The 22,500-nt window shown below is 47.7% G+C and overlaps 1 protein-coding gene and 1 long non-coding RNA gene across 2 annotated transcripts; both read left to right on the top strand.

The window, feature by feature from the left end:
* The first annotated feature begins 632 nt into the window (after positions 1–632).
* On the top strand, positions 633–3,048 carry LOC135536520 (serine/threonine-protein kinase pim-2-like). The gene is made up of 4 exons (XM_064962829.1): positions 633–1,043; positions 1,326–1,503; positions 1,855–2,031; positions 2,458–3,048. The coding sequence occupies exons 1-4, from the start codon at positions 882–884 to the stop codon at positions 2,616–2,618; spliced, it is 678 nt and encodes a 225-aa protein (XP_064818901.1). The 5' UTR covers positions 633–881; the 3' UTR covers positions 2,619–3,048.
* A 362-nt stretch (positions 3,049–3,410) lies between these two features.
* Positions 3,411–7,066, top strand: LOC135536523 (uncharacterized). The gene is made up of 3 exons (XR_010455003.1): positions 3,411–4,257; positions 4,749–4,965; positions 7,027–7,066. It is a non-coding gene; the product is annotated as an uncharacterized LOC135536523 (long non-coding RNA).
* Positions 7,067–22,500: the final 15,434 nt, after the last annotated feature.

Raw genomic sequence — 22,500 nt, 5'->3', positions numbered from 1 at the left:
CTGTAGTAGTCTGTAGTAGTCTGTAGTAGTCTGTAGTAGTCTGTAGTAGTCAGTAGTAGTCTATAGTAGTCTGTAGTAGTCTGTAGTAGTCTGTAGTAGTCAGTAGTAGTCTGTAGTAGTCTGTAGTAATTTATAGTAGTCTGTAGTAGTCTATAGTAGTTTACAGTAGTCTGTAGTAGTCTGTAGTAGTCTGTAGTAGTCAGTAGTAGTCTGTAGTAGTCTGTAGTAGTCTGTAGTAGTCAGTAGTAGTCTATAGTAGTAGTCTGTAGTAGTCTGTAGTAGTCTGTAGTAGTCAGTAGTAGTCTGTAGTAGTCTGTAGTAGTCTGTAGTAGTTTAGTAGTAGTCTGTAGTAGTCTGTAGTAGTCTGTAGTAGTCTGTAGTAGTCTGTAGTAGTCTGTAGTATAGTAGTCAGTAGTAGTCAGTAGTAGTCAGTAGTAGTCTGTAGTAGTCTGTAGTAGTCTATAGTAGTCAGTAGTAGTCAGTAGTAGTCAGTAGTAGTCTGTAGTAGTTTATAGTAGTCTGTAGTAGTCAAAGTAGTAGTAGTCTGTAGTAGTCTGTAGTAGTCAGTAGTAGTCAGTAGTAGTCAGTAGTAGTCAGTAGTAGTCTGTAGTAGTCTGTAGTAGTCTGTAGTAGTCAGTAGTAGTCAGTAGTAGTTTATAGTAGTCTGTAGTAGTCTGTAATAGTTTATAGTAGTCTGTAGTAGTTTATAGTAGTCAGTAGTAGTCAGTAGTAGTCAGTAGTAGTCTGTAGTAGTCTGTAGTAGTCAGTAGTAGTCAGTAATCTTTCATCTTCAGACTCAGGATGGACAGCAGGTGGAGTTTCCCTTGGAGGTGGTCCTACTGAGGATCGTGGGAGGTAGGGGTGAGGCTACGGGGGAGGGGATGGGTGAGGTTGTCCCTCCTCCCCGTGCTGCGGTGGCCTTGCTGGACTGGTTTGAGCTGGATCGGGAGTTGGTGCTGGTTCTGGAGAGACCAGTTCCCTGTATGGACCTCTATGACTACATTCAGATGAGAGGAGGAACTCTGAAGGAGGAACACGCTAGGGTGAGGGGGAGAGAGATAGAGAGTGTCTCTCTGTCTCACTCTCTCTGTCTGTCTGTCTGTCTGTCTCTGTCTCTCGGTCTCTCTCTCTCGGTCTCTCTCTCTCGGTCTCTCTCTCGGTCTCTCTCTCTGTCAATTCAATTCAATTCAATTCAAGGGCTTTATTGGCATGGGAAACATGTGTTAACATTGCCAAAGCAAGTAAGGTAGATAATATATATATCGGTCTCTCTCTCTCTCTGTCTCTCTCTCTCTCTCTCTGTCTCTCTCTCTCTCTCTCTCTAGGTCATCCTGAGGCAGCTTGTTGAAGCGATGAGAGAGGTCCATTCCAGAGGTGTTCTCCATCGTGACCTCAAACCGGAGAACGTTCTAGTAGAAACCGGTTCCACCTGGCCTCGGATCAGGGTCCTAGACTTTGGCTGCGGCTGCATTCTCAGAGATGGGCCTTACACAGAGTGTTACGGTAGGCTGGTGTCCAACCGCTGGGATTAAACCATAACACTGCTAGCCCGCTGAGCTAAAGCCTGGATGGTAGTTATGGTCTATTGATCTCAGATACACACACACCTTCCTGTTCTGTGTGTGTGTGTGTATGTGTGTGTGTGTATGTATTTCTGTGTGTGTGTGTGTGTGTTTCTCTGTGTGTGTTTCTCTGTGTGTGTGTGTGTGTGTGTGTGTGTGTGTGTGTGTGTGTGTGTGTGTGTGTGTGTGTGTGTGTGTGTGTGTGTGTGTGTGTGTGTGTGTGTGTGTGTGTGTGTGTGTGTGTGTGTGTGTGTGTTTCTCTGTGTGTGTTTCTCTGTGTGTGTGTGTGTAGGTACGTCCCAGTACACCCCTCCAGAGTGGTTTCTGAGCGAGTCGTACCGGGCCGGTCCCTCCACAGTGTGGCAGCTGGGGGTTGTGCTGTACGACATGCTGTGTGGGGACCAGCCCTTCAACACACGACGAGAGATCATCTATGAAGAGCCTTACATCAAGGATCAACTGTCCCGACGTAAGACACACACACACACAGACAGACAGACGTAGACAGACAGACAGAGACAGACAGACGAATACACAGACAAACAGGCAGGCAGACAGACGAATACACAGACAAACAGGCAGGCAGACAGACAGACAGACAGACAGACAGACAGACAGGCAGGCAGGCAGACAGACAGACAGACAGACAGACAGGCAGGCAGACAGACAGACAGACAGACAGACAGGCAGGCAGGCAGACAGACAGACAGACAGGCAGACAGAGGAATACACACAGACAGGCAGGCAGGCAGACACAGACAGACAGACAGACAGACAGACAGGCAGGCAGACAGACAGACAGGCAGACAGACAGACAGAGGAATACACAGACAGGCAGGCAGACAGACAGACAGGCAGACAGACAGACACTTGTTCTCCCTCCTTCGTTCTCCAGACTGTGTGGATCTGTTGAGGAGGTGTCTGGCGAAGCGACCCCGAGGACGGCCCACTCTGGACGAGATGTTACTCCACCCCTGGCTCCAGCCGGACACGCCCCCTGGCTCCAGCCGGACACGCCCCCTGGCTCCAGCCGGACACGCCCCCTGGCTCCAGTGAACCGGACACGCCCCCTGGACAGACCTGCAGCTTGTCACCTGAACCCGACATAAACATAGATTTTTAAAACATTTTTTTGAACCGACTTTGAAAATTGACTCCTTCAACGTGAAAATATAAACTTTGAACAAATATCATACTTTTATCATTCATGATTTGTTACTCTGTCACACACACACACTCTACCCTGCTCCACCCGGTACTCTGCCCTGCTACCACCCGGTACTCTGCCCTGCACCACCCGGTACTCTACCCTGCTACCACCCGGTACTCTACCCTGCTACCACCCGGTACTCTGCCCTGCTACCACCCGGTACTCTGCCCTGCTACCACCCGGTACTCTGCCCTGCTACCACCCGGTCCTCTACCCTGCTACCACCCGGTACTCTACCCTGCTACCACCCGGTTCTCTACCCTGCTACCACCCGGTACTCTACCTTGCTACCACCCAGGTACTCTACCCTGCTACCACCCGGTACTCTACCCTGCTACCACCCGGTACTCTACCCCTGCTACCACCCGGTACTCTGCCCTGCACCACCCGGTACTCTACCCTGCTACCACCCGGTACTCTACCCTGCTCCACCATTCTAGTTCCACCATTCTAGTTCATCCTATATAACTACTGCTGTCCACTTCATATGTATATACTGTATTCTAGTCATGGTTCATCCTATATAACTACTGCTGTCCACTTCATATATATATATATACTGTATTCTAGTCATGGTTCATCCTATATATATATTCATATATATATATACTGTATTCTAGTCATGGTTCATCCTATATAACTACTGCTGTCCACTTCATATGTATATACTGTATTCTAGTCCTGGTTCATCCTATATAACTACTGCTGTCCACTTCATATGTATATACTGTATTCTAGTTCATCCTATATACCTACTGCTGTCCACTTCTCTATTCATATAAAGTCCATTTTGTCTATACACACCATCATATACATATGTAATATGGGGGGTGTGCGTGTATTGTTTTGTTTTGTTAGGTGTTACTGCACTGTTGAATTTTGCAACACCCACGAAAACTTTTGCAAAATATGTGTACGTGACAAATATCATTTGATTTTAATTTTGACATATACTCAATAAATATATTTTTCTGTACTGGCTCAATGGGAACCAGCTGGTTTCCTTGGTTACATTTCAACCTTCCAGAATGAGTGACAACGATTCTGCTTGAAACTAAAAAACATTATTGAAATACAAAGAATATATCACGTCATATTCAACCTTACATTGATATCGAGGTATCTATTTTTTTTATTTTTTTTATTATGTCCTGAAAATGTATTTATTTATTTATATATAATATATTTATAGTGTCCACATTAAGTTTTCGACGCACCTTCCGTCCCGACAGTGGCGCTGTTTGAGGAAGTGCTTCTAACGTGTTTTATATTTAGACAACCTCACATCCGGTGGAGTTTCGACCAATGAGAAAGCGTCGTGTCGTTTGAACCGGGGGAGCGGGACTCTATCCTGAGCTGTTGTTGAAAACGGAATAAAGACATATTTCATCCCGTAACTAAATGAATTAATTTTTAGCTTTAAATCAAAAAATAAAAAGGTGTGATAACGGATAGAGACGGTTACCACGGTAATGTTTGAGTTCGGTGAGTATTTTGTCAGATTGTGGACGATAACCGAGTTTACTGTTACGACAGTAACGGTGGGGGGAGATAAACATTACTCTGTCAACAACAACACAAAAAAAGTAAATTATACCGATGTATCTATGGAGAGAGACTGTTTTGTTAGGTATTACAGTCATAGTAAAATCAAATCACAATGTAAAGTTGACACTTTTTTTCCCCCGGATGTTATTTTCCTGTCACTGGCTAACGTTACATGAATTGAGAAAAACGGAAGCATAGAGGATATAAACTAAGTAACGTTTAGTCCTAATATGTCAACTGGGGCGTATTCATTACGCCAAGTCTGTTGTAAAACGTTTATTAAACGGAAGCGTACGGAACGAAACAGGGAGGCGCCTACCTGAATTTGTCCAATAGAAACCCTCGTTTTGCTTCCGTGTGGTTCTTTAACGGTCAACGGTATACATAACGAATACGCCCCTTGTCACCATTATTTTGTCATTTGACAGTCGGTTCCCGATCTTCTTGTTGGTGAAACGGACCCTGCAAAAAAAAGAGTAAAGATGAACCGAGCAGGCCGACCGTTGTTCATGAAGACCTACGGCAAACAGAACCGGAAGTTGGAGGCCTGGATCTCCCTGACAACCGAAAACAGGTTTTCGCCAGCACCTCTTCCTCTGACCTGTCCATCGTTGAGCCCTCCAGCCCCAAACCCCCGGCCAAGAGGTGAGAGACTTCTCTCCCCCTGAAGAGCGAGTGATCTGGGCGTTCAGGCTCTTGCTCCGTTCCTGCTCAGCAGGCCAGGGACGAGATAGATTAGCTAGCTGAATCAGGTGTGTTGGAGCTGTGGGTCTAGCTTCTCCTAGATAGATTAGCTAGCTGAATCAGGTGGGGGGAGCTCTGGGTCTAGCTTCCCCTAGATAGATTAGCTAGCTGAATCAGGTGTGGGGGGTCTAGCTTCTCCTAGATAGATTAGCTAGCTGAATCAGGTGTGTTGGAGCTCTGGGTCTAGCTTCTCCTAGATAGATTAGCTAGCTGAATCAGGTGTGGGTGGTCTAGCTTCTCCTAGATAGATTAGTTAGCTGAATCAGGTGTGTTGGAGCTCTGGGTCTAGCTTCTCCTAGATAGATTAGCTAGCTGAATCAGGTGTGGGGGGTCTAGCTTCTCCTAGATAGATTAGTTAGCTGAATCAGGTGTGTTGGAGCTCTGGGTCTAGCTTCTCCTAGATAGATTAGCTTGTTGAGTCAGGTGTGGGGGGGTCTAGCTTCCCCTAGATAGATTAGCTAGTTGAATCAGGTGTGTTGGAGCTGTGGGTCTAGCTTCTCCCTAGATAGATTAGCTAGCTGAATCAGGTGGGGGGGGGGGGGGGGGGGTCTAGCTTCTCCTAGATAGATTAGTTAGCTGAATCAGGTGTGTTGGAGCTCTGGGTCTAGCTTCTCCTAGATAGATTAGCTAGCTGAATCAGGTGTGTTGGAGCTCTGGGTCTAGCTTCTCCTAGATAGATTAGCTAGCTGAATCAGGTGTGGGGGGTCTAGCTTCTCCTAGATAGATTAGTTAGCTGAATCAGGTGTCTTGGAGCTCTGCGGTCATATTCTCAATTTAGCTCTGACTGTCACCAGTAGTGTCTTCTATGTCAGGTGTTGGGGTGGGTCAGCTTCTCTCTCTGGGGGGGTCCCTTTATTAGCTCACCGCTCTAAACTAGCTGACCTAGCTCCTCTTTTTTTAGCTAGCTGAATCAGGTGGGTTGGAGCACTTCTCCTAGATAGATTAGCTAGCTGAATGGTGTGGGTGGTCCTCTTCCTCTCCTTCTCCTAGATAGATTAGCTTCCGCTTCTCCTAGATAGATTAGAGTTGAATCAGGTGTGTTGGAGCTGTGGGTCACGTCCCTAGATAGATTAGCTTCAGGTGTGGGGGGGTCTCTCCTAGATTCTTAGCTAGCTGAATCAGGTGAAAACGTCTAGCTTCTCTAGATAGATTAGCTACTGAGTCAGGTGAAAATTAGCTAGCTCTAGCTTCTCCTAGAAGATCTTCCTTCTCCTAGATAGATTAGCTAGCTGAATTAGGTGGGAAAACGTCCTCTTCCCTCTCCTCTGAATCTTCTGCAGATGATTAGCTAGTTGAATCAGGTGTGTTGGAGCTCTGGGTCAAACTCCTAGATAGATTAGCTAGCTGAATCAGGTTTCTAGCTTCTCCTAGATAGATTAGCTAGTTGAATCAGGTGTGTTGGAGCTCTGGGTCAAGCTTCCTAGATAGATTAGCTAGCTGAATCAGGTGTGGGAGTCTAGCTTCTCCTAGATAGATTAGCTAGTTGAATCAGGTGTCTCTCCTCTAGCTTTAGATAGATTAGCTTCCGCACTGATTAGCTGAATCAGGTGGGGGGTCTAGCTTCTCTAGATAGATTAGCTCTGAATCAGGTCTAGCTTCTCCTAGATATGATTAGCTAGCTGAATCAGGTGGGGGGGGTCTTTCTCCTAGATAGATTATGAATCAGGTGTGTCCTCTTCCTCTCCTCTTTTAGCTTCCACTAGCTTCAAGAATCAGGTGGGGGGGTCTAGCTTCTCCTAGATAGATTAGCTAGTTGAATCAGGTGTGGGGGTCTAGCTTCTCCTAGATCTTCCACTGAGTCAGGTGTCTTCTCTGCTGTCATATGGTCACTGATACTGACAAACATAGTGTCTTCTATGTGCTTCCTCTCTCCTTTATCTCACCGTCTAAACTGTGACCTTCTTCCACACTGATATGAAAACGTCCTCTTCCTCCCTCCCGGCCTCCCTTCCCCTGTTCCAGAGGGAGAAAGAGAAGCACAGCAGATGGCAGGAGAGCGCTGAGATCAGCCCTGTCCTGGACGCAGATATCAGTAGAGCTGCGACTAGCGAAGACCCCTGTCCTGTCTGAGAGAGCAGGACAGTGATGAAGAGAACATCTTCATCGTCCCTCCTCCTCCTCCTCCCCAGCAGCAGAGCAACAACACAGCCAGGTCAGACTGGTGGCATTACCTTTCTGGTCTTCAAATGTTTGTGACCCGTCTGTCTGTCTCTATCTGACCCGTCTGTCTCTATCTGACCCGTCTGTCTCTATCTGACCCGTCTGTCTGTCTGTCTATCTGACCCGTCTGTCTGTCTGTCTGTCCCGTATCTGACCCGTCTGTCTGTCTATCTGACCCGTCTGTCTGTCTGTCTGTCTGTCTCTATCTGACCCGTCTGGTCTGTCTCTATCTGAGTCTGTCTGTCTCTGTCTCTGTCTCTGATCTGACCCGTCTGTCTGTCTGTCTCTCGATCTGACCTGTGTGTGTGTGTGTGTGTGTGTTTTAGGTCTCTAGCCATTCTGTCTGAGGCGTGCTGGTCGTCTGTCTGTCTCTATCTGGCCCAGTGTATTGTGAGCTCCAGTGAGAGTGTGATGTAGAGACAACGTGCTGGTCAAGGCCCAGCGTAGACAGTGACCCAACCCCAGAAACCCAACCCGCCAAACACACCACAGCTAGAGACAGGACACACACACAGTCAGACTTTTATATGTTTAATTAATTTAACCTTTATTTAGCTCGTCAAGTCTAGTGGCACCTCGACACTCTAACCACGAGGCTACCTGCCTCCTCTACACTCTAACCACTAGTCTACCTGCCTCCTCTACACTCTAACGACTAGGCTACCTGCCTCCTCTACACTCTAACCACTAGGCTACCTGCCTCCTCTACACTCTAACCACTAGGCTACCTGCCTCCTCTACACTCTAACCACTAGGCTACCTGCCTCCTCTACACTCTAACCACTAGTCTACCTGCCTCCTCTACACTCTAACCACTAGGCTACCTGCCTCCTCTACACTCTAACCACTAGTCTACCTGCCTCCTCTACACTCTAACCACTAGGCTACCTGCCTCCTCTACACTCTAACCACTAGTCTACCTGCCTCCTCTACACTCTAACCACTAGACTACCTGCCTCCTCTACACTCTAACCACTAGTCTACCTGCCTCCTCTACACTCTAACCACTAGGCTACCTGCCACCTCTACACTCTAACCACTAGTCTACCTGCCTCCTCTACACTCTAACCACTAGACTACCTGCCTCCTCTACACTCTAACCACTAGACTACCTACCTCCTCTACACTCTAACCACTAGACTACCTGCCTCCTCTACACTCTAACCACTAGGCTACCTGCCTCTGACTCACTCTCTGTCTCTGTCTCTCTCAGTCCGTCTCCACTAGTTTTGGCTCCAGGGAAGTCCTGACTCATCTAGGGGAGCAACAACCGCCAAACACAAAGCCCCCTAGGAAACTCAGTGTAAGGCCCCTGTCCCTGTTCCAATCCACTCCATCCTTCCTTCACTACTCTGTTCCCGATCTGCTCCACACTCCTACCGTCACCTCCCCCTACAGGCCTCCTCTAACCGTTCTCCCTGCTCCATCCTACCGTCACTCCCCGAGGCCCCTGTTCTCCCGCTCCATCCTAACCACTCACCTGCCCCTCGAGGCCCCGTTCTCCCGCTCCATCCTACCGTCACTCCCCGGCTAGGCCCTGTTCTCCCGATCTACATCCATCCTAGGCCGTCACTCCCCGAGGCCCAATTCTGCCCGCTACATCTCTAACCGGTCTACCTACCTCCTCTCCCTAACCACTAGGCTACCTGCCTCCTCTACCTCCTAACCACTAGGCTACTGCCTCCTCTACACTCTAACCACTAGTCTACCTGCCTCCTCTACACTCTAACCACTAGGCTACCATGCCTCCTCTACACTCTAACCACTAGGCTACCTGCCTCCTCTACACTCTAACCACTAGGCTCCATCCTCCTCTCAGTCTCTCCACTCCCACTAGGCTAGTCTGTTCTCCCTCCATCTCTCCCATCCTGTCTCCACTCCCCTCCCCCGAGGCCCACTAGTCTACCGCTCCATCCTACCTCTAACCCCTCAGGCCCCGTTCTCCCGATCCATCCTACCGTCCTCCCCCGAGGCCCCTTCTCCCTGATCCATCCTACCGTCTAACCACCCGAGGCTACCTGCTCCCGATCCATCCTACCCAAGGCTACCTGAGGCCCCTTCTAACCACGATCCTGCCTCCTCTACACTCCCCCACTAGGCTACCTGCCTCCCCGTCCATCCGTCACTCCCCGAGGCCCCGTTCTCCCGATCTGCCTCCATCCTACCACTAGCGCTCGCCTGCCTCCTCTACACTCTAACCACTAGGATACCTGCTCCATCCTAACCGACCTGAGGCCTCCGTACACTCCCGACTAGGCTCCATCCTACCTCACTCTAACCACCAGGCTACCTGCTCCTCTATCCATCTCTACCTGCCTCCTCTACACTCCCCTAACCCTTCTCCGGATCCTCCTCCTCTACACCCCACTAGGCTACCGTTCCTCCCGACTCTAACTCCAGGCTCCTACCTCCTCTACACTCTAACCACTAGGCTACCTGTCCTCTCCCTAACCCAGGCTACCTGCCCCACTCTAACCACTAGGCTACCTGCCTCCTCCACTCTAACCACTAGGCTACCTGCCTCTCTCCCATCTGCTCCATCCTACCGTCACTCCCCCCGAGGCCCCGTTCTCCCGCTTGGCATCCTGGGTTTGTGACTCCCCGTAGGCCCCGTTCTCCCGCTCCATCCTGCCCGCCACTCCCCGAGGCCCCAGTTCTCCACTAGCTCCATCCTCCTCGTCACCCTTCCTTCACTACCTGCCTCCTCCCGCTCCATCCTACCGTCCCACTCCCCGAGGCCCCGTTCTCCCGCTCCATCCTGCCGTCACCCCCGAGGCCCTTCTCCCAGCTCCGGGACCGTCACTCCCCCGACCCCGTTCTCCCTGCGACCGGCCTACCGTCTAACCCGAGGCCCCGTCCTCTACACCGCTCCGTCCTACCGTCACTCCCCGGTTCTCCCGATCCGCTGTACCGGCTCCCCGAGGCCCGTTCTCCCGATCCATCCTACCCACTCCCCTAGGCCCCGTTGTGGCTCTGGTTTTAAATTGTGAGCTCACGCGACCCCTGAGAGATCCTAACCCCTGTGTCTCTCTCACTCTCTGTCTGTCTCCTCCTCGGTCTGTCTCTCACTCTGTCTCAGTCCTGTCTCACTCTGTCTCTCGAGGGTCAGTCTCTCTGTCCTCTCGGCTGTCTCTCTCCATCTGCCTCTCACTCTCCTCTGTCTGTCTCTCCTCTCTCTCTGTCTCTCTCGGCTCTGTCTGTCTCTGTCTCTCTCTGTCTCTGTCTCTGTCCTCTCTGAGGTCTCTCTCTCTGTCTCCCCATCTCTCTCTCTGTCTGTCCTGGCCCGTCTGTCCATCTCCACTCCCCCCGGCTGTCTGTCTGTCCTCCCTGTCTCTCTCTGTCCCTCTCTCCGTCTGTCTCCTCCGTCTCTCCCCTCTGTCTGTCTCTCCCGTCCATCCTCTGTCCCCGACTCCCTCGTCTGTCTGGGATCTCTCTCTATCTCTCTCTCTGTCTGTCCCTCCTCTCCTGTCTGTCTGTCTGTCTGTCTCTCTGTCTCTCTCTGTCTCTCTGTCTGTCTCTCTCTGTCTCTCTCTCTCTCTGTCTCTCTCTCTCTGTCTGTCTCTTCTGTCTGTCTCTCTGTCTGTCTCTCTCTCTCTCTCTCTCTCTCTCTCTCTCTCCTGTCTGTCTCTCTCTGTCTGTCTGTCTGTCTCTGTCTCTCTGTCTGTCTCTCTTGTCTTCCCAGGTCCTGCTGGCCCAGCTCAGCCTCAACTCCTCTGATGACTTCGTCCAGGGTGGAAGAGAAGAAGGGGAGTGGTCCAGCGTTTCTTCCCTCGCCATGCCAAACAGGGGCGCCGCGGACAGTCCTGGCCAACGCTGACAGCTCATTGGCCGACCTGGGTAACAGCGGAGTATCCAACAGTAAAGGGTTCCTGCGAGATATCTCTCTGAACGTCCCCGAGCGACACCTACCACAGGAAACCTCTCTTCTCCCTCCACCCCCAGCTCACGTTCCCTCCCTCTCCTCCTCCTTCCTCCGTCCACTCGTCTCCGCCAGTGACATCATCTCTCTGAGCACCACCCAGGAGGAGCTCGATGTTCCAGAGGACCCCCTCTCTCTCACAGAGCTGAGCCAGCTGTCGTCCCTGGGCCAGGCAGTGGGACAACCAGAGGTAGGAGCCGTGATGCGCCGACTCCCCGTGGATCAACCAGTCTGAGGAGTAACGTGAGCCGGAATGGAGGCTCGGCGATCCAAGATGGCGTCCCCCTGAGCAGCTGAGCCCGGAGCTGTTCTCTGCGGTTGCCTGTGAGCAGACTGACCCACACAGGGCCGGGGAGGAAACTGAGGACGGCAGCCATTTTGTGTCAGCGACGGTGGGACAGGATTGGCTGGCCGAGGTCATTAGCAGAGGTGTCTGACACGGTGCTGTGCTGTACGGCTCCAGAGAGTGGACAAACTGCACACCACATGTTCACCCTGCGTCGACCAGACACGGTCACGCGACAACGGGCGGTCTGTCGACCACGTGCGCTCGGCACACCAAAGGTCAGTCCATGGACCGCTCGGCGACGAGGGGTCAGTCCATGGACCACTCGGCGACGAGGGTCAGTCCATCGACCACTCGGCGACGAGGGGTCAGTCCATCGACCAAAAGGTCAATCAGGGATCCCAGGGTCATAGACCACACAGGGTCAGTGACCACTGAAGGGCAGTCCATACCACCGGCGGTCAACGACAGCCGTATCGGGTCTGTCAGCCGGACCAGTGAGTCCAACCTGTCAGGGGGGTCAGTCCATCGACCACTGACCAGGGATCCCTCTAGACCAAAGGTCAGCTGGGGAGGTACCCGACACACACCCCACAGAGGGACCAGCCTGGTCCAGTGACCACGCACGTTCAGAGAACGTTCAGAGTCTCGTCCCTAAAGACCTTGTCCAGGACAGTTCGTCCAAAGGGTTCAGGTATCAGTCTCGTCCCTAAAGACCAGGTTCCCAGGGACAGTCTATCAGTCCCTATTAGACCAGGTTCCCAGGGACAGTCTCGTCCCTAAAGACCACGGTTCCCAGGGACAGTCTACGTCCCTAAATACCAGGTTCCCAGGGGACAGTCTCGTCCCTAAAGACCAGGTTCCCAGGGACAGTCTCGTCCCCTAAAGACCACGTTCAGGGACAGTCTCGTCCCTAAAGACCAGGTTCCAGGGATCAGTCTCGTCCCCTAGGGGACAGTCTCAGTCCCTAAAGACCGCGTTCCCAGGGACAACCCCCACAGAAGGAAGGTGGGAGGTGCTCCTAAAGAGCGGAGGAGCGTGTCTCGGGTAGCGGTCCGCCACCAGTAGGAAGGTGTGTGTGAGCGGTGTGAGTGTGAGTCGCTGGGGAAGGAGAGACAGGGCTCCTAACAGCAGAGCAGCACCTCCCTGGCCGAGCTGGGGACTGCATCACTGAACTGCTGTCTGCTCAACACGGGAGTAGGTGGTATCCACACACACACACACATCAGACACCACACACAATGGTCAGTAGGTATCCAGTCTATCACACACACACCAAAATGTCATTAGGTGGTATCCAGTCACGCCACATTAGGTGGTATCCACAGTACACAAAATGTCAGTAGGTGGTATCCAGTCTATCACACACACCAAAAGGTCCAAAATCCACACACACACACACCAAAAGGTCAGTAGGTGGTATCCACACTATCAGACACAGTATTATAATGTTCCAGGTGGTATCAGTCTATCACACACACATTATAATGTTCAAGGTATATCCAGTCTATCAGACAGTATTATAATGTTCCAGGTATCCAGTCTATCAGACAGTATTATATTATAATGTTCCAGGTATCAGTCTATCAGACAGTATTATAATGTTCCAGGTATCAGTCTATCAGACAGTATTATAATGTTCCAGGTATCCAGTCTATCAGACAGTATTATAATGTTCCAGGTATCAGTCTATCAGACAGTATTATAATGTTCCAGGTATCCAGTCTATCAGACAGTATTATAATGTTCCAGGTATCCAGTCTATCAGACAGTATTATAATGTTCCAGGTATCCAGTCTATCAGACAGTATTATAATGTTCAGGTATCAGTCTATCAGACAGTATTATAATGTTCAGGTATCCAGTCTATCAGACAGTATTATAATGTTCAGGTATCCAGTCTATCAGACAGTATTATAATGTTCAGGTATCCAGTCTATCAGACAGTATTATAATGTTCCAGGTATCCAGTCTATCAGACAGTATTATAATGTTCAGGTATCCAGTCTATCAGACAGTATTATAATGTTTCAGTATTATAATGTTCCAGGTATCCAGTCTATCAGACAGTATTATAATGTTCCAGGTATCCAGTCTATCAGACAGTATTATAATGTTCCAGGTATCCAGTCTATCAGACAGTATTATAATATTCCAGGTATCCAGTCTATCAGACAGTATTATAATGTTCCAGATATCCAGTCTATCAGACAGTAATGTTCCAGGTATCCAGTCTATCAGACAGTATTATAATGTTCCAGGTATCCAGTCTATCAGACAGTATAAATGTTCCAGGTATCCAGTCTATCAGACAGTATTATAATGTTCCAGGTATCCAGTCTATCAGACAGTATTATAATGTTCCAGGTATCAGTCTATCAGACAGTATTATAATGTTCCAGGTATCCAGTCTATCAGACAGTATTATAATGTTCAGGTATCCAGTCTATCAGACAGTATTATAATGTTCCAGGTATCCAGTCATCAGACAGTATTATAATGTTCAGGTATCCAGTCTATCAGACAGTATTATAATGTTCCAGGTATCCAGTCTATCAGACAGTATTATAATGTTCAGGTATCCAGTCTATCAGACAGTATTATAATGTTCCAGGTAGTATTGGGGACTCCAGTTGGTGGTAACAGACTCCACCTGTCCTCTCTGCTGGTCAACCTCACTCCTGAGACTCACACCTGGAGTCGCCTCAAACTGCCCTCTCCCTACACAGGAAGACCAAAGGTACGTCTCTCTCTGTCTCTCTCTCTGTGTCTCTGTTTCTCTCTCTGTGTGTCTGCTCTCTCTGTGTGTCTCTGTTTCTCTCTCTCTCTCTTGTGTCTCTCTCTCTGTGTGTGTGTGTCTCTCTCTGTGTCTCTGTTTCTCTCTCTCTCTGTGTCTCTCTGTTTCTCTCTCTCTGTGTGTCTCTCTCTGTGTCTCTGTTTCTCTCTCTCTCTGTGTGTGTCTGCTCTCTCTGTGTGTGTCTCTGTTTCTCTCTCTCTCTCTTTGTGTCTCTCTCTGTGTGTCTGTGTCTCTCTGTGTCTCTGTTTATCTCTCTCTCTGTGTGTATGTCTCTCTCTGTGTCTCTGTTTCTCTCTCTCTCTGTGTGTCTCTCTCTGTGTCTCTGTTTCTCTCTCTCTGTCTCTGTTTCTCTCTCTCTGTCTCTCTCTGTGTGTCTGCTTCTCTCTCTCTGTCTCTCTCTGTGTGTCTGCTTCTCTCTCTCTGTGTGTGTCTCTCTCTGTCTCTGTTTCTCTCTCTCTGCATGTCTCTGTCTCTGTTTCTCTCTCTCTGTCTCTCTCTCTTTCTCTCTGTGTGTCTCTCTCTGTGTCTCTGTTTCTCTCTGTCTCGGTCTCTTTGAGAGAGAGTGTCTTTGTCTCTCTCTTACTGTCTCTCTCTTAGTCTCTCTCTTAGTCTCTCTCTGTGAGTGACCAACATGATCAGACAGCTGTCTCTCTCGGTCTCTCTCTCTGTGTCTCTGTTTCTCTCTGTCTCGGTCTCTTTGAGAGAGAGTGTCTGTCTCTGTCTCTCTCTCTTAGTCTCTCTCTCTCTGTGAGTGACCAACATGATCAGACAGCTGTCTCTCTCGGTCTCTCTCTCTGTGACGGAGTGACCAGTCAGCTGTCATTGTGTTGATGACTGCAGTGTTAAATGGCTTGTTGTTTTTGTCCCCCCTCAGCGTTCCTGACTCCGAAGAGGCCTCTCTACCTGCTGTCCTCTCCTGAGGCGGAGCTAGGGGTGGGGCTAGAGGTGGGGCTAGAGGCGGAGCTAGGTGATGTCAGTCAAAAACTGTTCTCCACGCCCCGCCCACCAAACCTCCGCTCAACGATGCGGGGGAGCACTCCTCTAGTACACACACACACATATAATAAATATACACATGTACTCTGTGTGTTCTCTGTAGAGTGTGTATCTAATGTGTGTGTGTGTGTGTGCGTTCTCTGTAGAGTGTGTATCTAATGTGTGTGTGTGTTCTCTGTAGAGTGTGTATCTAATGTGTGTGTGTGTTCTCTGTAGAGTGTGTATCTAGTGTGTGTGTGTATTCTCTGTAGAGTGTGTATCTAATGTGTGTGTGTGTTCTCTGTAGAGTGTGTATCTAGTGTGTGTGTGTATTCTCTGTAGAGTGTGTATCTAATGTGTGTGTGTGTTCTCTGTAGAGTGTGTATCTAGTGTATGTTCTCTGTAGAGTGTGTATCTAATGTGTGAGTGTATCTAATGTGTGTGTGTGTTCTCTGTAGAGTGTGTATCTAGTGTATGTTCTCTGTAGAGTGTGTATCTAATGTGTGTGTGTGTGTGTGTTCTCTGTAGAGTGTGTATCTAATGTGTGTGTGTGTGTGTTCTCTGTAGAGTGTGTATCTAATGTGTGTGTGTATTCTCTGTAGAGTGTGTATCTAATGTGTGTGTGTTCTCTGTAGAGTGTTGTATCTAATGTGTGTGTGTTCTCTGTAGAGTGTGTATCTAGTGTGTGTGTGTGTGTGTGTCTCTGTAGAGTGTGTATCTAGTGTGTGTGTGTGTGTGTGTTCTCTGTAGAGTGTGTATCTAGTGTGTGTGTGTGTGTGTGTGTGTTCTCTGTAGAGTGTGTATCTAATGTGTGTGTGTGTGTGTGTTCTCTGTAGAGTGTGTATCTAATGTGTGTGTGTGTGTGTTCTCTGTAGAGTGTGTATCTAATGTGTGTGTGTGTGTGTGTTCTCTGTAGAGTGTGTATCTAATGTGTGTGTGTGTGTGTTCTCTGTAGAGTGTGTATCTAATGTGTGTGTGTGTGTGTGTTCTCTGTAGAGTGTGTATCTAATGTGTGTGTGTGTGTGTGTGTTCTCTGTAGAGTGTGTATCTAATGTGTGTGTGTGTGTGTGTTCTCTGTAGAGTGTGTATCTAATGTGTGTGTGTGTTCTCTGTAGAGTGTGTATCTAGTGTATGTTCTCTGTAGAGTGTGTATCTAATGTGTGTGTGTGTGTTCTCTGTAGAGTGTGTATCTAATGTGTGTGTGTGTGTGTTCTCTGTAGAGTGTGTATCTAATGTGTGTGTGTATTCTCTGTAGAGTGTGTATCTAATGTGTGTGTGTGTTCTCTGTAGAGTGTGTAATTTGTAAGTCGCTCTGGATAAGAGCGTCTGCTAAATGACTTAAATGTAAATGTATGTAATGTGTGTGTGTGTGTGTTCTCTGTAGAGTGTGTATCTAATGTGTGTGTGTGTGTGTGTATTCTCTGTAGAGTGTGTATCTAATGTGTGTGTGTGTGTGTGTTCTCTGTAGAGTGTGTATCTAATGTGTGTGTGTGTTCTCTGTAGAGTGTGTGTTCGTTAGACGGAGAGCTCTCTGATGACCAGAAGGTGTTTTCGGAGTGTAACCAGACAGGACCTCTGGGCTTCCAGGACTGTCTCCCAGCAGCCAGGATGAAGCTCTGTAGGAAGATCGGAGAGGGGACCTTCGGAGAGGTCTTCAGTACCACCAACACCTCTGGAGACGCCGTCGCTCTCAAGGTAGGAGAGGAACCCATCTGTGTAGATCATTCCAGTCTTTCTCTCTCTCTGTGTAGATCATTCCAGTCTTTCTCTCTCTCTGTGTAGATCATTCGGTCTCTCTCTCTCTGTGTCTCTCTCTCTCTCTGTGTCTCTCTCTCTCTCTCTGTCTTCTCTCTCTGTGTAGATCATTCCAGTCTTTCTCTCTCTCTCTGTGTAGATCATTCCAGTCTTTCTCTCTCTCTGTGTCTCTCTCTCTCTGTAGATCATTCCAGTCTTTCTCTCGTGTGTAGATCATTCCAGTCTTTATCTCTCTCTCTCTCTCTGTGTCTCTCTCTCTGTGTCTCTCTCTCTCTCTCTCTCTCTGTGTGTCTCTGTGTCTCTCTCTCTGTGTCTCTCTCTCTCTCTCTCGTCTCTCTCTGTGTGTAGATTATCCCAGTAGAAGGATGTGACCAGGTGAATGGAGAGGAACAGAAAACCTTTGGAGAAATCCTCCACGAGATAATCATCTCCAAGTACGACCCTAACCTGCTAATATAGACAATACACTGTGAATCTGAGACCCTGACCCTAACCTGCTAATATAGACAATACACTGTGAATCTGAGACCCTGACCCTAACCTGCTAATATAGACAATACACTGTGCATCTGAGACCCTGACCCTAACCTGCTAATATAGACAATACACTGTGCATCTGAGACCCTGACCCTAACCTGCTAATATAGACAATACACTGTGAATCTGAGACCCTGACCCTAACCTGCTAATATAGACAATACACTGTGCATCTGAGACCCTAACCTGCTAATATAGACAATACACTGTGCATCTGAGACCCTGACCCTAACCTGCTAATATAGACAATACACTGTGAATCTGAGACCCTGACCCTAACCTGCTAATATAGACAATACACTGTGCATCTGAGACCCTGACCTGCTAATATAGACAATACACTGTGCATCTGAGACCCTGACCCTAACCTGCTAATATAGACAATACACTGTGAATCTGAGACCCTAACCCTAACCTGCTAATATAGACAATACACTGTGCATCTGAGACCCTGACCTGCTAATATAGACAATACACTGTGAATCTGAGACCCTAACCTGCTAATATAGACAATACACTGTGCATCTGAGACCCTAACCTGCTAATATAGACAATACACTGTGCATCTGAGACCCTAACCTGCTAATATAGACAATACACTGTGAATCTGAGACCCTAACCTGCTAATATAGACAATACACTGTGAATCTGAGACCCTAACCTGCTAATATAGACAATACACTGTGCATCTGAGACCCTAACCTGCTAATATAGACAATACACTGTGAATCTGAGACCCTGACCCTAACCTGCTAATATAGACAATACACTGTGAATCTGAGACCCTAACCTGCTAATATAGACAATACACTGTGAATCTGAGACCCTGACCCTAACCTGCTAATATAGACAATACACTGTGCATCTGAGACCCTAACCTGCTAATATAGACAATACACTGTAAATCTGAGACCCTAACCTGCTAATATAGACAATACACTGTGTATCTGAGACCCTAACCTGCTAATATAGACAATACACTGTGCATCTGAGACCCTAACCTGCTAATATAGACAATACACTGTGCATCTGAGACCAGAACCTAACCTGCTAATATAGACAATACACTGTGCATCTGAGACCCTGACCCTAACCTGCTAATATAGACAATACACTGTGCATCTGAGACCCTAACCTGCTAATATAGACAATACACTGTGCATCTGAGACCCTAACCTGCTAATATAGAAAATACACTGTGCATCTGAGACCAGAACCTGCTAATATAGACAATACACTGTGCATCTGAGACCCTAACCTGCTAATATAGACAATACACTGTGAATCTGAGACCCTGACCCTAACCTGCTAATATAGACAATACACTGTGCATCTGAGACCAGAACCTGCTAATATAGACAATACACTGTGAATCTGAGACCCTGACCCTAACCTGCTAATATAGACAATACACTGTGCATCTGAGACCCTAACCTGCTAATATAGACAATACACTGTGAATCTGAGACCCTAACCTGCTAATATAGACAATACACTGTGAATCTGAGACCCTGACCCTAACCTGCTAATATAGACAATACACTGTGCATCTGAGACCCTGACCCTAACCTGCTAATATAGACAATACACTGTGAATCTGAGACCCTAACCTGCTAATATAGACAATACACTGTGAATCTGAGACCCTAACCTGCTAATATAGACAATACACTGTGCATCTGAGACCCTGACCTAACCTGCTAATATAGACAATACACTGTGAATCTGAGACCCTAACCTGCTAATATAGACAATACACTGTGAATCTGAGACCCTGACCTAACCTGCTAATATAGACAATACACTGTGCATCTGAGACAATACCTGAATCCCTAACCTGCTAATATAGACAATACACTGTGAATCCTGCTAATATAGACCCTAATCTGAGACCCTAACCTGCTAATATAGACATAGACTGAGACCCTGACCTACCTGTGAATCACTGATCTGACCCTAACCTGCTAATATAGACAATACACTGTGCATAACCTGCTAGACAATACACTGTGCATCTGAGACCTAACCTGCTAATATAGACAATACACTGTGAATCTGAGACCCTGACCTGCTAATATAGACAATACACACTGTGCATCTGATAACCTGAGACAATACCTGTGACTGAGACCTAACCTGCTAATATAGACAATACACTGTGTATCTGAGACCCTAACCTGCTAATATAGACAATACACTGTCAATCTGAGACCCTAACCTGCTAATATAGACAATACACTGTGTATCTGAGACCCTAACCTGCTAATATAGACAATACACTGTGAATCTGAGACCCTAACCTGCTAATATAGACAATACACTGTGCATCTGAGACCCTGACCCTAACCTGCTAATATAGAAAATACACTGTGCATCTGAGACCTAACCTGCTAATATAGACAATACACTGTAATCTGAGACCCTAACCTGCTAATATGACAATACACTGTGCATCTGAGACCCTGACCCTAACCTGCTAATATAGACAATACACTGTGAATCTGAGACCTAACCTGCTAATATAGACAATACACTGTGCATCTGAGACCCTAACCTGCTAATATAGACAATACACTGTGAATCTGAGACCCTAAACCTGCTAATATAGACAATACACTGTGTATCTGAGACCTAACCTGCTAACAATACACTGCATAATATAGACAATACACTGTGAATCTGAGACCCTGACCCCAACCTGCTAATATAGACAATACACTGTGAATCTGAGACCCTAACCTGCTAATATAGACAATACACTGTGCATCTGAGACCCTGACCTGCTAATATAGACAATACACTGTGCATCTGAGACCCTAACCTGCTAATATAGACAATACACTGTGAATCTGAGACCCTGACCCTAACCTGCTAATATAGACAATACACTGTGAATCTGAGACCCTGACCCTAACCTGCTAATATAGACAATACACTGTGCATCTGAGACCCTGACCCTAACCTGCTAATATAGACAATACACTGTGCATCTGAGACCCTGACCTGCTAATATAGACAATACACTGTGCATCTGAGACCCTGACCTGCTAATATAGACAATACACTGTGCATCTGAGACCCTAACCTGCTAATATAGACAATACACTATGCATCTGAGACCCTGACCCTAACCTGCTAATATAGACAATACACTGTGAATCTGAGACCCTGACCCTAACCTGCTAATATAGACAATACACTGTGCATCTGAGACCCTAACCTGCTAATATAGACAATACACTGTGCATCTGAGACCCTGACCCTAACCTGCTAATATAGACAATACACTGTGCATCTGAGACCCTGACCTGCTAATATAGACAATACACTGTGCATCTGAGACCCTAACCTGCTAATATAGACAATACACTGTGCATCTGAGACCCTGACCCTAACCTGCTAATATAGACAATACACTGTGCATCTGAGACCCTGACCTGCTAATATAGACAATACACTGTGCATCTGAGACCCTAACCTGCTAATATAGACAATACACTGTGAATCTGAGACCCTAACCTGCTAATATAGACAATACACTGTGCATCTGAGACCCTGACCCTAACCTGCTAATATAGACAATACACTGTGCATCTGAGACCCTAACCTGCTAATATAGACAATACACTGTGAATCTGAGACCCTGACCCTAACCTGCTAATATAGACAATACACTGTGAATCTGAGACCCTAACCTGCTAATATAGACAATACACTGTGCATCTGAGACCCTAACCTGCTAATATAGACAATACACTGTGCATCTGAGACCCTAACCTGCTAATATAGACAATACACTGTGCATCTGAGACCCTGACCCTAACCTGCTAATATAGACAATACACTGTGCATCTGAGACCCTGACCCTAACCTGCTAATATAGACAATACACTGTGCATCTGAGACCCTGACCTGCTAATATAGACAATACACTGTGCATCTGAGACCCTAACCTGCTAATATAGACAATACACTGTGCATCTGAGACCCTAACCTGCTAATATAGACAATACACTATAGAAAATACAACGATTTTTTGACAGGGGAGGCTATTTGTGAGTCAACGTGTCTAATTAGATACAGACCCCCATCTCAGCCTCTTTCCTTTCAGCATCTCAGCTTCTGTTCTGTCAGCATCGCAGCCTCTCTTCTGTCAGCATCTCTTCTGTCAGCATCTCAGCCTCTCTTCTGTCAGCATCTCTGCCTCTCTTCTGTCAGCATCTCAGCCTCTCTTCTGTCAGCATCTCAGCTTCTCTTCTGTCAGCATCTCAGCATCTCTTCTGTCAGCATCTCAGCCTCTCTTCTGTCAGCATCTCAGCCTCTCTTCTGTCAGCATCTCAGCCTCTCTTCTGTCAGCATCTCAGCTTCTCTTCTGTCAGCCTCTGTTCTGTCAGCATCTCAGCTTCTCTTCTGTCAGCATCTCAGCTTCTCTTCTGTCAGCATCTCAGCCTCTCTTCTGTCAGCATCTCAGCTTCTCTTCTGTCAGCATCTCTGCTTCTGTTCTGTCAGCATCTCGGCTTCTGTTCTGTCAGCATCTCAGCTTCTCTTCTGTCAGCATCTCTGCTTCTCTTCTGTCAGCATCTCAGCCTCTCTTCTGTCAGCATCTCTTCTGTCAGCATCTCTTCTGTCAGCATCTCAGCTTCTCTTCTGTCAGCATCTCTGCTTCTGTTCTGTCAGCATCTCAGCTTCTCTTCTGTCAGCATCTCAGCCTCTCTTCTGTCAGCATCTCAGCCTCTCTTCTGTCAGCATCTCTTCTGTCAGCATCTCAGCCTCTCTTCTGTCAGCTTCTCTTCTGTCAGCATCTCAGCCTCTCTTCTGTCAGCATCTCAGCTTCTCTTCTGTCAGCATCTCAGCCTCTCTTCTGTCAGCATCTCAGCTTCTCTTCTGTCAGCATCTCAGCCTCTCTTCTGTCAGCATCTCTTCTGTCAGCATCTCAGCCTCTCTTCTGTCAGCATCTCAGCTTCTCTTCTGTCAGCATCTCAGCCTCTCTTCTGTCAGCATCTCAGC

The sequence above is a fragment of the Oncorhynchus masou genome, unplaced genomic scaffold (genome assembly GCF_036934945.1).
Source record: "Oncorhynchus masou masou isolate Uvic2021 unplaced genomic scaffold, UVic_Omas_1.1 unplaced_scaffold_628, whole genome shotgun sequence".
NCBI classification, from domain to species: domain Eukaryota; kingdom Metazoa; phylum Chordata; class Actinopteri; order Salmoniformes; family Salmonidae; genus Oncorhynchus; species Oncorhynchus masou.
This window is presented reverse-complemented; position numbering and strand designations above follow the sequence as displayed.